Below are 16,961 nucleotides of genomic sequence, written 5' to 3' on the forward strand. Positions count from 1 at the left end.
GGTCAGCGTTTGATGTCGGCTACATGTCATGTGGGAGCTATAAATGGCACTGATGAAAGCAGACATGCTCCAACCGGATTTTTGAGTTATACATTTGCTAGCAAATTTACTCCACACAATCACATAATACCACATAATCTTAAAGTGGCAAGTGCACTAAGGAATATGCAAAATTAGATTTAGCATGTCACTAAATACGCAGACACATTATTAATATATATTTTTTGGATGTATTTTGGTATTGTTAAAATATAGATAAACCAGAGTAGCTTTGAAATACGGAAAAATAACAGTGGCTTCTGAATCTGTCTGGCTCATAGGATCGACATATATTTGTCCAATGAAATATTAGTGAAAATCGTTTGCATAAAAGGGGTTTCTACACACAAGTTGACCACTTGAAAAGTGTTATCACCATAGCAACTGTTCCTGCTGATACAGATTTGAATATTCCGTTGGTTGCCACGGTGATGTGGCCGCTTGTAAATGTTGCACCCCTTTTATATGAAAACACTGCTGGGTTATTTTTCATTAGTGTATGATATATGGGATAACAGTGACTCTTTAAAGACAATTAACCCAAATATTGATGGACATTTCTTTTTTTAATTTAATTATGGTGTGCAGCAAAGAAAAAATACTTATTTTATTTTTAAATTAAAAGCGACTCCCAATGCTTTGAATATTTTCTACATGTTAAGTAGTTTTGTAATCAAAAATGTAAAAAAAAATGATATCATAGTTTTAAAACCTGCTATGATGCATGCAAATAAGAGCAAGGCCCTTTTCTCCTTTAGTAGCAGTATGTCTTGTCTCTGTTTCTTCGTGTTATTGTTAATATGCATGTACGCTTAATTGTAACAGCACTACGTAATCTCCTGGTGTTAGATAAATAACAAATAATAATAACTGTTACAATAGCAATATTACATTAGAAATCCACTTCATAATGAAGCAGCGATCAAAACTTATTTTACCTGAAATCTCCATGGTTATTTCTACCTGCTTGTTGCCAATGCAATCAAACTGATTGGAAATAAAAATTCCCAAGCTATGGGTAGTTCAGTAAAGAAATTCAGTGTTGGTAAAAGTTGTATAGATGTAATGGATGATCATTTCTCTATCTGCATTCTTTTGTCCACAATCCACAATAAAAACAGATAAAAAAATAAAAAAAGTTGTATAGATGGCAGTTCTGCTGAATAAACAAAGTAACCTATCAAATGTTCCTCATATGTTACATGCAATTGTACGTACACATATAAGATGCACACTTGCATATAAGTCCTTACATACTACCGTATTTCCCCATGTATAAGACGCACCTTAATTTTGGGGCCGAAAATTTGAAAAAAAAATATCACACATAGTTATTGAACTGGCTGCCTGGGCATGATATGAGTGTGATTGATGTTAGCTGCTAGCAATTGTTAGCAATCACACTCCTATCATGCTCAGGCAGCCAGTACATGCACATCACTTTCAGCCTCCCTGTGCCCCGTACACACGCATCCATGCTATCACACACATACACATATATGTTTATTAATTTACTCCCCCACCCGTACATGAACTGCAGATCTTCTGGTGCCGCTCGCAGACTTCTGTGGGGGTCGCTGTTTCCCTCTGCGTTGCTCGAACAGGAACGGAGCGGAATAATGCGATGTACATTCACGTGACTCCACTGGGTTCCTGTGTCACCTCGACGGATCAAGCGACGCTGTTGAGCAACACAGAGGTAAGGAGCAGGTCCCCTTTCCGGTAATTTTTTTTTTTTTTTTTAAATCTACCACCACTGTATTAGATGCACCCAGTTTTTAGACACCAAATTTTTCAAAAAAGTGCGTCTTATACATGGGGAAATATGGTAATTCATTAGTTGCTATCCCAGGATGTAAGTTTCTAGAATAGCTATCACTCATTTCTATTGGGATAAAGCTTCCCATGTGTATCTTTTTAGATATATAAAATGACAGAATCCTACTTTAATAAAGTGCTTTATCAGGACAGCTAGTGACATTAGCGCAATCCTGAAAACAGTAAAAAAATGTGTTCTTGGCATGTCTGGAGTTGTTTGGAGGACGGGGGATAAGGAAGTCACTAATACTAGATTAAGTTTCCAGGATTACTCTTGGAGACAAGTGCTTTATTTCCTTAACAAAAGAAACTGATCCATCTCCCAAGGGCATCATTCTCAAGTGAAGAATTAACAGTACTAACATTAACACTCAGTATTTTCTGTACCTCCAAGGCCTAAAAAGGTTTCCAATAAGGCAGTAGGTTCAGGTTTATGGCTGGGCATGTGCCACAACTATGGAATGTTAAATTCTACTGTACGTGCTTTGCAATTTCCAACCCTATACCGTAATGGTCACATAAATGCCCATATAAAAACAGATTATGCAATGTTAACATTTCTTTTGAAAGATCTTAAGTTAAATGGTTCTTTTCACTAAAGCAGAAGTATGCAGGACTGTTGATTTTTCAACCTACCAACCTCACAAATCATTATAAAGTCTAACCTCGGTGATGTTCTCTTGCACTAATGTATGGTGGAGTCAGTAAAATTTCTGGAAAGTCACAACATTGATTAAACTATATATTATGTTGTTCCAAATCCAGCTGAAATAAATAAACCCCACTGATTTGCGAGGTCAAGGATTAAACATATTGCAGCATGCAACTGACCTAATCATCCAGGTTAGCTGCACATTGCATATGTTGAGGTATCTGTAACACATCTGATGCATACAATTCCAAAGACTGTCAAGAGATTCATATATGTAGCACGTACAACAAACGTCCAATTTGCTATAGCATAGGGCTATACTACTCCCTTCAATGCTAGGTTTTTATTGGGAGGATTGGTCCTTGATTTCCATCCTAACTCTGTCTTGCTATTCTAATTGTATATGTGTAGTGGACTTGTGTAGTGGTACACAGTCTGAAAATATTGCGCTTTTCTGTTATTTTTTTTTAACAACATTCTATTTGTTGGTTTTAACCAAATAAACTCTATGGTGCAAGACAGGGGTCTGCAACAGAGGCAAATATTGTGTTTGAAAATAACATCAACATTTCCACATAATATTCTCTTTTTTGAGAAGTTTGAGATGCATATTTCTTATGTATTTACATCTTCTTTTTCTATCTACTTCTTGACAAGTAGTTCTTACTGAAGGAACCTTGATAATGCCAAATTAGTTTGCTAATCCAGGAGAAGTAAATCCAGAGAGACCTAAAATGTAGGTCACATACTAAGCAGAAGAACAGAACCCCAGAAGCAGGCCTGAGGCACATCAACATCGACACAAGTCAGGAACTGCCTGAAAATTAGCATGCATGAAGAAGCAAAGTTATTACCTTAAAGAGATGCTATCATGTGAATAAATCTGGTGAAATTGGAACAGACTGTTACCTTCTGCAGAAGTTGCAGTTTTCCACCTTCTAGTTAGTGCAAACATTCTTCCTTTTTACTGATAGAAAACCAACATATAGTAAGATGACCTGCAGGTTTCTAATACACAAACTCACTTGGAGCTGACTCCTCTAACCTCAAATATGAGGTCATTTAAAATTGATACATTAAAAAGTTTCATCAGATTTTATTGTTTTTCTTAAAATGTTATAAAGTAACCATGTACATGGTGTACTGGAGGTTCCGAGTCTGCTAAAATTTTCATTAACGTTTAATCTATACAAAAAATTACATATAAAAGACCACAGCAAGGAATAGATGATGATCGTCTTATCCTTTCTAACATGGGATGCGATATTCTTAAAACGGAAAACAAGTGAAACATGCATAGACATGAAAGAGCATAAGATCTCATTTCTACAGTTATGACCTAACATGACAAGTCTGTGGGGCTTACTCTCAACCTTGGAGTAGCATGACTGTCCCGATGCGGATCCCTTTACTTTATGTGCCTAAGAGAGATACCAACTGCACTTAACTGACAAGGCCTGTGAATGCTGAAACATACATGCGGTGGTGGCAGATTCTGTCATACACATTACATATGTCAGACATTTTGAGTCAGAACTGCCCTTACGGTTGAATTCAGTCTGATATGTTGATGGAGATATGTAATGGCACGAATTTGCGACTAGCAGCTATTAATTGTTGTCCTTTTTCAGTGGAGCTGGTACTTATATGTCATTCTTAGTACTGACAGACACATTGTATTTAGATACTGTAGACAGTACAGGGCAAAAAGTTGAAAACTGCTCCCATGGAAGTTACCATGGAAACCTCACATGTTCATCTGCTTCCGAGGCAACTCCTGATAACAGGGGAGCAAAGATTAGTGTTGATGTGATTACGCAAGCAACGTTTTTGCAAACCTCCATGGAAACTGTTTTTTTTTTTGGGGGGGGGGGATCCAAGCAGTGGAAATCGCTATTTTCTGCCATTTTGTGCACATAGTCAAATCTTTTCATCAAGCTGTAACTGTAGTCTGCTTCATAAATACTTGACCTATTTATAAATGTGTTTAGCTACAGTAGTTTAACTGAAACGTAGTATAGAAAAGAGTCACCGTCATTGTGGTTAATGGTTACCAGGAAAAGATCTTCAGTGGGATGACAAAAAAGATATGTTCTCCTAACACTGATCAATGATTAATGAATTCCTTGCATTAGTAACTGTAATCCAAGCCCACCATTTTCTTTTCAGAGCATGCAATATTTATTAGTTTTGCACAAAATCATGAATCTTAGCAAAAAGTAGTTAAATACGAACAAAGATCTAATTATCTGTATCTGGAAGGATGAGTTGAAAGTGTATTTGAAAGTTCCACATCATCTCAAATAACATCCTTTATTCCTTTTCTTTACTCGTTTCTTTATGAAATTGGTTAATAAAAAAAAGGAGTTTGTTATGCAAAATTCAGTCAAATTATATAAAATCATTGATATGGAGTAACAAGTATCAAAGATTTGCCTAGAAAATGTTCTTGTTAGCCTCACCCTGAGGAAGGGACAGCTTACAATTTCAAAATGATTGTCATGTCAAAAAAAATCCTTTCATTACCATAAATACAGTATAGACCACCACCATAATATAGAAAATGTATCAATTTAACAAAAAAATGTTAAAGGGACAGTCTCCAGCCATCGTAGGCACTTACAGAATAAATATGTGACCGTTGTATTTTGCTTATCATTTGGAAACACATTCTGGATGTGACTGCTTTTGGATGACATTGCCACAAAACAAATACATAGAGTTTTCAGATTTGCTGTGAACAGAACAGAGACAAAAAACAACAATTTCCACTCAATGATCCCCACACAATGAAAACAGAAGAACTTACCCTCAAGGCTTCTATCACAAGGTCTCTTGCTTCTAATTCTCCTTCCAGTATACTTAAAAGGAATCGTAGTTCTGGCTTGCTCAAATTTTCCACATTAAAGTCTTTCTTCTATAAAGTAAGAAAATAACATCAGCTGAGTCGTTGTTCTAAATCTGTATGTTAAATACAATTTGTAAACACATTATGGCATCATTACTAATTCCTATACATGTTTTGGGGGGTTTGTGCAATAAGACATTTACAGAACCAGTGTTTGCTAATTTATTGTGTTTATGGCATGACCTTCTATGAAATATACCAGTGAGTAGTCACAAGATTGCCTTTAGCTTTGGTATACATACACACTCATATATAATCTGAATAGTTCTGTAACTATACAAAGTGTGTATATATAATACATATTATATACACAAAACACACGCACAGCACCTTGCAAAAGTAATCCAACCCTTTACTAGGCATTTCATTTTACTGGATTACAAATGGTACATTAACAAAAATTCTATTTTGTAAATCAAGTTACTAGGTAGTGTTTCCACTTCCCAGTTATCGATCCAACTGTGCTCACCGGCATAGCAAAACGTCATCATCATAATTATTTAGTGCCCTTTTCCTAATGCAGCTAGGGTATGTGTATATTATATATATATATACACACACACACACATTATATATATGTATGTGTTTTTTTTGTTAATTGGCTGACGTTTAAATATTGACTTAGTTGTCTCACTATAATCCTCACGATGATACATAACAGTACATTCTTCATACTTTACATACCCTCTAAACTTAAATATTGGCTGCATTCCCAAGCCTAGCTATGACCATCTATGCAAACTGCTTAGTGTTTCATTTGCTAGTGATATTAGCCAGCCGTGGGTTTGTTCCAAATAGCTGTGGGATAACAATAGAAGCAGTTAATCAGTAACCGAGAACCTCCATTGATTGCCAAGTTATATCCATGGCAAAACATTGAATATTTGTTATTCAAAAGATCAATTCAGTTAATGTGACTTCACATACAAAAATTACACTGTGCTACATGTAAATACATGTGTTTCACTGCAAAGTGACCAATATTTTAGCGACAGTTGACAATAACGTTCTCTGCCATTCACCAAATGTCATGATACCGTATATTACAAATACAAATGTTTTTGTTTAAACGAGTGCGGATGACGGACCAAAAGTGATCTTTCTCAGAAATCTTTGGAAATATTTCAGATCTGCAAAAAGATTTGTTAACAAATTTACTTTGTTTCCATTTTCTTACTGTATCATATTTCTTCACCACAAAATATGAGACTTAAAAAAAGGGGGAAAAGTTCACCCTCGCTGTACTATGGAAAGCTGCAGTTCATAAATCAAGCTTCCTTTCCTGGCTTTAGTACAAAGGAACTGAAAGGTAAAGGAGCAACACATGCATTTTAAAAAAGGTACTGTATATTACTCCTGAAGTATAGCCAAAACAATGTTTTATTTTTTTAAAAAAAGTATAATGTGTATCCCCAGTTCTACAGGTTTACAATTTTCATATTGTATATGAGCAGCAAAATAACTAGAAGCCCCATTTGCATTGGACCGGCAGCACTGAGAACAAATATTTCTTAAGGGACTTTTTGTAGGTTGTTAGGAAACCGTATGTAGAACAATGTATACAACGAATGCCAATTATAACAGTATGAATTGGCCACAGGACAGTGATGTCATAGTGCAAATGTCTGACTTGGGGAAATGGTGAAACTGCCCGGGACAAATTTTAATCTCACAGCAGCGGATTTACATCTCATGCATCACTTGGCTCCCCTGACCCCATCCCTGTAATTAAAATGCAAAAATCCATGTTGGCAGAAAGTACAATATCCATGCCTTATGTGCATTTAAAACTAAGGATTTTTAAAAAGCCTATTTGTTACATAAAAGTGTCTTTTAAAACGCTTAAGTTAAGGGTCTATTCCCAGTTTAGCAGCGTAATGTTATTTATAAATGTGTTTTCTGCAAGACCTTATTTTGTCTTTACTTTAAAGTGCTATACATTTCACTATATCTGCTGGTTTATATTTAATTAATATTTTATTCTGTTATCAATATAAGTCCCTTGTTTGTTTCAACCTAAGATTGAAGTTCTTTTATGTGGAAGGGAAATAAGATGCACATCCTGGAAATCTTACAGCTTTGTTGCACATGCTGACCTGCTTTACCCGTTTAAGTCTTGCTACAGCAGAGTATCCACAGGAATGGTTTTCCAGCGGTTTCTAAAATCCTGCAAAAACAGGATAGCATCCTTGGCTATGTCATATTTAGAGCTTTAACATGCAACGTGTTCATACCCATATTGGCTTCTATTACCCTGGGATCTGCAATCCGCACTTTACTTATCAGCTGCAAACGCAAGTATGTTTATTAGTAGTATAACACAGCCCTTGGTTGGGCAAAAGGATGCTGATTAGGCTTAACTGAGAAAGGTCCTACTCGGTTCAATCAGGGGCTCGTCTACTATCGATCCAGTCTTTACTAACCATGCTATTTTCTGGTGCGCTTTGTCTTCTTACTGTACAACACCACATATTGTACTAATAAATAAATACTAAAAACTAACAAAACTCCCCCACAGTGCTGATCATTAAGTTTCATGGGTATTGTTCTTGGACAAGAGGCAAGGAGCTGATCCCCATTCTTGAGGGACAATACAAATACATGAATAGAAGTCCTGTAGAGCTGTTACTTCCTTTGCTTCCTTTCAATACCTGACGAGAATTAAGAAAATGCATTGTTCTGAGCTATGGGGAAGCAGGTAAGTCAAATATGTTTTACACAATCTGTGTAAAAACACATCACCTATGCTTGTTTGCTATGTTTATCTTGTCCCTTACAAACATATTGGCAAAAAATGTATATGTTAGTGCTTTACTTGTAATTGGTAGGGATTACTCGGTAGAGACAGGTTTTTTGTGGACCTACAACCACTATTTACATTATTAATATTTTTATTAAGAAATAAAAAGAGATAGAAAATGCAACACACCGAGCACACTTCACAGACTTATAAACAAACTTGGTCATTATTATTCTAGCAGAAACCCAGGAATCTGAATTCTCTGTACACTCCATGGGGTTTAGCACCCTACCAACCTCATTATGGTGTCCACAGAAGGCTCTAAATTGTTTGAGAGTCTCACTTGGGATAAAACGCAATGTAATCACACTGATTCATCTCCTTTGTTAGCAATATATGAAAAATTAGATAGAACAAACTTGGGGTACTTTGACATAGTGGCGGGGTAAGCAATATATGGCCATATAGTGCGACAAAATCACTGGGTGTGTGCTGAATTCTTCCTTTGTTTAATAACTAAACTCTGTTGACTAGTAAATACATGTCCTATTGGAGGGTAAATAAATGGACAACATGAAACTCTATGTGGATCGGCAAGCCCATTAAAGTACCGTGTGAAGTGCTTTTTTCCCAGGGTGTTTCAGATTAGACAATTATCAGTAATCATACATGTATGAACTGAACTTTCCAGTCTTCAAAAATACTAGGTAACCTGTTTGTTGAATCATTTTTAGCCTTTAGATTGTGTCTTGACAGCAGGGTCTTCTTTACCTAATGTAGCACTTTGTCTTACTCTAGTTTTGTCATACCTTTTGAATGTATGTACTGTAAGAAGCGCTACATGAATTGTTGGCGCTATACTAAAAACTAATAATACATGAGAAAATCGCATTACCATTTGAGATTCAACAAATGGGTTTTTGATGACAAAGGGGAATCCAGTTCAGGATTTTAAAAGAGGCATAAACACTTTGAAAGGGCAGCCAATCGAATTTCCTTCCAATTTAACTAAACAGGCATGGATCCACACTTTTGCAAACACTGGAAAATTATTTAATGGCATACGGTTGTAAAAGAAGGATGTTAAGAAACAATCAACAAGTCTCATTGCTTTTTTACAGAAAAATAAAAAAAAAATCATGAATCCAAAAGCCAAATGCAAAGCCAAAGTCATAGCTGTCATTTTAGAAGACTGCAAACTGTTATAGGTGTTACATCATCAGATGACTGAGCTAACATTGAATCTATTGTGGTGACTGAATTGAAAAAAAAATAACTAATTCAGTTTAAGAAAAAATGTGGAAATCTGAATAAATAACTTACAAAGAGGTGAATTAAACTTTATCTTAGACTCAAGAAAAAATATCTAGGAACCGCTATGTTTCCAAATCCCATGTCTAGTCTCCAAAGGAGATTTTAAAGAAATATTTTTAAAGAAAAAATGGATGGACCAAGTGAATATTTGTGATATGGAAGAGGGTCAGCTTTATACGCCTCACTCAATTAACCTTAAATAGGGTGCTCAAACTAAATATAGAGGAAGGCCTTATTTTCCAATCTAGGTGTCACTAAACATTTTTTGTCAAACAAAAGTTATACCATTGTTAAAAGTAGTTGGCAGTAGCAAAGCAGGTAGGCCTGAAAGTTAAAGACAGGGGCACATGCCACTACGACACACCATGGGAGGTGTGGAAAAATAGGGTAACTTAGCAAACATAAAATGGCTAGACTTTCAGATCAAGTGTGATAAGAATGGTGGTAGACTTTAAGTCTCATCCTATTAACCCTTACTATAGAGCTTCCAGATCACAGATTCCAGCAAGGTGAACGTTTAAACTAAATATCTCTAATAAATGCACGGATTCACAAACAAAAGGTACTTGATAAATGAGTTTGCTTATGATAAAAACAGTGACTTCAAAGGGTCATCTGTAAGATTTCCTGATTCTCGGTTAACATTAATACATTTATTTGTAATACATTTTTCTTCCTGTAGAAACATGACACATTTACAATACTTGGACCTTTCAGGGAGATTGCACACATTTAAAAAAAAAAATACAGGATGGCACAAGAACCATGGCTTTACAATTATTCTAATTAATATTAATAATTAATCAATATGATTAATATTATAATTACATTGTATTTATTAAGTGCCAACAAATTACACGCCGCTGCACAAATTAAACAGGGCAGTTACCACATAACAAATATACATTAACCCATACAGACACCCTGTCCGTGAGCTTGCAGTTCTTGCTTTATGGAACTTTTATACAAAGTTCCTGGCAGGAATGGTGGGCTTTTGTTGGCCCCACTCATGATTTTACAATCTAGGGGACTGTGTTGTAAATTATGCTACAGGCTCTCTGCTATAAACACGCTAGTACTAAATGTTTATGTGCTTCACATCCAAAAGGGTTAATAATGTTGCTTGGCCACATTGTGTTTTATATTTTCTGCCTCAACTGGCACAGAGACACACCATACGGTATGTATCATGTATCTGCACTAATAATTACCAATAAATCTTTTTAATCCTATGTTTGCTTAAGGAAGGTCTATAGTACATGGAGATTTTCCTGGACTGATATTTTATTTTCAATTTACAGCAGTAGATGATACAACATATTTATGCATAAGGTGTACCTATGTTACGATACAGCTGAGTGATGTGAATGGGGTTTAAAAAAAAAAAAAAAAAAAGGTTTCAGGCAGCAACATCACATGTGTTTATGGTACTGAATATAGATTGTAGCGCATTCAGTAAAACTGTCATTTCCAGATTTAATCCACAGACGTGGTTTTTGTATACATTTGCATATACTAAACTTCCATTCAAACCGTAGCGAAGAATTGTGATTGGGTTTGTGGTTGTTTCGTTTTGTCATTTGCCAAGAATGCTTTTGCAAAGCAGAAATAACCACAACAAAACGTATTCATAACAAACACTGGGTGAACCTAAAATTCCTTTTAAATACAAGGTTACAAAGAAACACGGTTTAAAGACATACACGCTGTAAAGGACAACCTGTGCTTATACTGTACACATGAAACTGCTGTTAAGAACCTCTGTCACAACAAGCTAGGGAAAATCAATTGGTAGCCTGCTTCGTCAACAGCCCAGGATTGCCTCTTCTAATATTTGATCCATACATTATTCCCTGAGCTATTTCTAACTTAAATTAAATGTTTTATGTGAAGGCAGGCGCATGTTAAGCTTTAAAGGGAACATTATTCTGACTCCAAATATATATATTGTAAATGGAGCCCTTGTTCTCACAAGAAAGGAGTTGTGGATGTCTCAAAAGCACAGTAAGCTAGCACTGCAGTGATATTCAATCACAGAAGTCACTTTACAATCCCGATGTGTTGCTAGGCAACATATCCTACAAATTGATAAAGCCCGCAACAGAGGAAGCCCATAGTGAGATCATATGTCAGCTCTTGTACCCAATTCAAGGCACAAAGAATTGCGATTTTATCCAATACATCATACAGTAATTTGCTTTCACTAAGCTGAAAGGGAGTATATCATTAAATGTCAATTAACCTTCTCATTTTCCATTGAAAAGGGACTCTCATTAAACAGGTCACCACAGGTCTGACCTCAGCTGAAACTCAAAACCCCAGTACTGGCCAGTTGCTTTCATATGGATAATTCAAAAGATCATCACTAAGAAAACGGAAGCTGGGGAAAGCCACAGACAAAAAAGTGGGTGTTTGCTTTCACCAAGGTCAGGCGTACCCAAATGCACTCCTCAGAGGCAACCAGATTATATGAATTAAGCAACTTGTCATGTTTGCTATTAGATGTAAGGCAGGTAGGCAAGTGTGACCTGGAATAACAGAGCTGTGTAACTTTGTAGAAGATTAGGAAAGCAGAATACAATTTTACACAAAGTAGAAAACATGGCCACTTCAGGTGTGGCAGGCATGAAAATTTCAGAACATGGCTGTCTTAAAGTGAATTGTAGGCCAAAATAGGTTCATTGTGGGTGATCATCTGTAAAAAAAAATGCATTAAATTTTTTTCACTTAAATATGTAGGACACCCATGGAAGACCTGAAACATTTTCAATACTTAAGATAGCGGGACGACATGAGACAGGAGGAACTCCTTGAGACAGACAACCTATGGCATTCAGGTTGGACTATGGGTTCCGCTAGACTGCGTATGCTGGGAGCTGTGATAACTGCTGAGATGCTAGCGGTTAAACATCTCTGCTCCGAGCATGTAAATAAAAAAAAACACTTAATCTATACACTAAATAATGCTATGCAATACTGTTTACAGATTAAAATATAAAAAAAATATACATAGTAAAAAAGTACCCTAATGGGTAAGGGGGTACTAAATTTCCTGTTGTCTGGAACTGCATGATTCTTCTTCCCCTGTTATTAAGTTGCTGATTGTTGTTGATGTTAAACCTGCATGACTTATATAGTGTCAGCCTGCTGCTTTGCATATAATTAATTTTTCTATGGACTGATTGTTTATTTTCCAAGCACCACCTCTGTGCCTCATATGTCTAACAGAATCTGTGGAGCGTATACAGATCGATAGCATAAAGTATTCACAAGCCTGCCAGCTATCAAGTCAGTCATCTACAGTTGGAAAAACTGGTAAAGTGCTTAATGATAAGGGAAACCAGAAAGCGTGAGGAAATCACATGATACTACAATGAGAAAGCCTTATACATTAAGACAAAATATTAATTGCACCTTAGTAGATTCCGTTTTATTCTTTCATCCAAATGTCGCATAAAAAAATTGTACAAGTTTTAAGAAGCTTAGTTTCTCCGGCATCATGTCAGCGTCTGCTTGTGTACCATACGGCATTCAAGCAATCCCTGAAAAACTGTGAATGAAAAATAGAAAAATAGCCGTGCTCTCCAAGTGGGGAAGCAGCTGCTTCCAGGTACACCCTTTCTTACTGGCATTAGATTTAATGTTTTATGTACATGCTATTCTCTAAGATGTGTCATTTTCATGCGCCCATTACTGTGGACAGAAGGGTTCAGTAGCTTCACATGTCATTGGTATGTCACAAGGTATGCGCACAAAGGTCATGGAGCAAAAAAGTGTATCCATGGATGCAGCGTCTACGTTAACTAATACAATTCATCCACCAATATTGCAAGCTATACATCTTATAAGAATTGGCTTCAAAACCAAGCATACTAGATCATAAATATCACAGGCACCCTTGGGATGAACTGGAACGGAGATTGCCTCCTGGTCCAACATGAGTGCCTGACCTCACAAATGCTCTACTGGATGAATGGGCAGAAATTCACACAGAAACACTCCAAAATCTTGTGGAAAGCCTTCCCAGAAGAGCGGAAGCTGTTATAGCTGCAAAGGGGTGACCCACTACATATTAATGTCTATGTATTTAGAATGCAATGTCATTAAACTGTTGGTGTAATGATCAGGTGTCCCAATACTTTTGTCCATATAGTGTATAATGTATAATATAATGTAGATTATTAAGTGATATTCAGCTATAATATGCATTACAATTTATATGATGGCCATACTGTGCCTTTAACTGTATTTTGGTCCTGATTGTGCCGAACCTATATCCACAAATAATCAACCCATAAACAGATGAAACTGGACAGCATCTTCCACGGTCCTAAGCAAGAATAATGAAGTCCCCTGCGCTAGCACACATTCATGTCAGATTGCACGTTCAGAACCTGGGTAATGATAATCAGGTTTTCGAAAGGGAAGGGCATGTTGCTTAATGGAAAGGACCTTCTGAATTTCCAGTTGCAATGTTGATATCAATGTCTTTCATATATACTAGAGGTTTTTTATCAAAATTGATTCTGGTGCAGTGTTTAATAAATGGTCTTATTACCATAGCAACCATCTGAATGGTGCAGTAGGGAGATTCCCTTGATTTCTATAGTGAGAAGACCACTTTTCACCAGAATCACCGTTTATACTTAACGCCCAGTTTATGAGTTACCTATGGGAACGGTTAATGTATGGCTTTTATTATGAAGCAGTTGTTGTGTTAGTTCTACATGCTGGCAGATCATCAAAGGCATACAATGTTACCCTTTTTCAATAACCTTTTACCAGGTTTATATGAATTAGTTATGCTGAACATCATTTTAAGGTTATTATTACCACTACATTACTAAATCTTACTAAACAACTGCAGCACTCCTCTAATGTACTGGTTTTTAAACCTTACAGAAGAAACTGAATACCCACAAAGAGGTCCGGGCCACTGGGAATTTCTATAACCAAATGAAATATATTAGATTGTTTTTCCTTTAAAGTAAACATTTTTATATTGCATATATGTTAAACAAGCCCTTGCGTCAACAACAAAAAATGTAAAAATCACTGTTCTTCTATATAAAAAAATTTAAAGTTCTTATTGGTTTTACAGATCCAGTCCAAATATACTATCAATCCCTAGAATGAAGCCAGTACAATGTGATTTAATCAGCATTTGGGAGCTTGTTTGAATTATTTTAACACTGGCTACATCAAAACACAATATAGCATACTGGTCTGATTATAAGCAGCGCCTTCTGCACGGATTTGTTGGTCATTAAGCTATTATGTGACTTATAATTACAGCTTTAGAACTCATACTGGAAATTGATTCTCTTGCCAAATGCATTCAGATTTCAGAACAAGGACAATTTATCTTTCAAAGACTTTAGAGTCTGTACAAACAGTAAATCTATCTAGAGTGTTTTCCTATGCAGTGAACAGTATAGCCATATGCTATAAGCTGAGAAACAGCTAAACGCACCCGCTATTGACCCATTTAGGCGACATGTAAGGGTTAACAGTGTGGTGCTGAAATGGTTAACAGCGCAGCAATGATTGATTTAATGTCTGAATGTCCACTGCATCCTTAATCATCCTGCTGGTAACTGTAAATCAAAGCATTACTCCCTTGCATTTTAAAATCAACCTCAAGGGTTAATGCTCTCCTATATGGTCTTGCGCGCTCCCAATAGCCCCTGAAGGGAGCTGCCTCGAGCGCGCGCATACAGGCCCAAAGTGAACTCGGGCATGCGCACAAGTTCCTGTTTTGCCACGGTCACGCGCAAATCACATAAGGATCCACATTTCGTGTCCGTTTTTGGCAGAGCTCCACTATTTATATCACAACATACTTGTAATATACGCTATTCAAATGGCGCTCTTTCTACAAAGCTGCAGTGACTGAAACGCCGGAGGCGGCCAATGCAGCTTGACTTATCGCTGCTTATTTTTGGGATGACGGTTTGAAGGAATGAAGGGGGCTAATCCCTTCTGTAAATTACAGTACATGAAAAGAAAACAGAAGAATAGCAGACACAATGGCTGGCGGCTGAAGGAAGAGCTCAGCAATCCCAAGAAAACCCCTCAGCCACCGCATCTTTACCCAGCAAGGGCGATTAACCCTTTACAACACCCCTATGCGTCTCGGTGGCTCTGCAAAGAATATACGCTGTCTCTGTTTATGAAATGTCGGGTTAAATAGCAACAGATAATGAAACGGGAGAGCATACGATGCCATTCATTTCCTTGCAAGTGTCACGACAGAGCAGCGATAGATCACACTGCTAAGTGTCCCTACATATTAAAGTCCCGCAGTCACCCCGGATCCCAGGGCTGTGATCTCACATCTGGCTCTGGCTGACATCATTCTCCACCAGACCCCCGGTATTCATTAATATAAACCTAACAGTGAGCAGACATAATCTAGCATTCCTATTCTTTGACAGCAGGGACGCGTTATACAGTCCCTGGCACTGACAGAGTTAACCACACAAAGTTCTGTTGTCAGCCCCTGCATTCTGTCACATAGCCAGCGACAAGATTTACAGCCCTGGAGTAAATGTAATAAATAAGCTCTAATAGATCCCGCAACCCTAGCCTAACCTGCTCCAGTGTCGGTGACAGCCAGCGAGCCCAGATCACTGATCACTCCTGCCTCAGCCCCCCTACCAGGACAGTGTAGATCATGACACAGGTTATCACAGATACCAACATGATCACCACAAGGATCCTTACATGATCAGCGTCCTCCTGGCCAGAGGAGAAGGACTGTTCTCCGCTCTCTCCAACCTTCGCCATCTTCGTGCTGTTGCAGACTGAAGAGTAGGAGAGGACAGCCCCCAGAAGCAGAATACAATTACCCCACTGCCTGCCCACCCGAGCACAGGACACTCCTCCTCCTACCTGCCAATAAATTAACTCTCCCTTTACCTGGACCCCAGTGATCCCCAAGCCTGGACAAAGCCCCCAGACCCCATCTGCCTCTCATCACATCCTATATTCACTGTAATATCATTGACTCTGCACAGCGCTGCTAATCGAATCAAAATACCACACAACCCTTTCCACACATTCAATTAAATCACACTTCATGACTCTTGTATTAATTAAATCAATGTGAGTCTGTCCTGGAAAGTCCCCCTAGCAATATCTGGCAAATATGTTGCCCAGTGACTCATATGCATCAGGAACAAAGGGACAGAAAATAATAAAATATTTTGGGGGAAAACAGTGGGTATTGGTTGCAGTATAAAGATTCAGGTATGGGACTGTTAAGACTTAGTGCACTAAATGTTTGGGGGCGCTGTGCCACAGGGCAGTAACACCTAGGCAACTTTACTATGTTTAGAATGTCCTAGGTATAGACCTAAGCAAAAAGGACAAACATCATTTTAGCAACTGGTATTATTGTTTTTATTATTATTATTATTTATATAGCAACAACAATTTAAGCAGCATTTCCTACAATACATATATTCAAGGGGTATGACAAGACTAGA

At 37.3% G+C, this 16,961-nt stretch overlaps 1 protein-coding gene across 1 annotated transcript in view; it reads right to left on the bottom strand.

The window, feature by feature from the left end:
* Positions 1–16,274, bottom strand: part of CTTNBP2 (cortactin binding protein 2) — a 51,738-nt gene extending 35,464 nt beyond the window's left edge. The window contains 2 exon segments of the mRNA XM_053464327.1: positions 5,319–5,426; positions 16,198–16,274. Of these exon segments, the coding sequence (XP_053320302.1) occupies positions 5,319–5,426; positions 16,198–16,260 (171 nt within the window). The 5' untranslated portion in view covers positions 16,261–16,274.
* Between the last annotated feature and the right edge of the window lie 687 nt (positions 16,275–16,961).

This window comes from Spea bombifrons, chromosome 4, assembly GCF_027358695.1.
Source record: "Spea bombifrons isolate aSpeBom1 chromosome 4, aSpeBom1.2.pri, whole genome shotgun sequence".
Lineage (NCBI taxonomy): Eukaryota > Metazoa > Chordata > Amphibia > Anura > Pelobatidae > Spea > Spea bombifrons.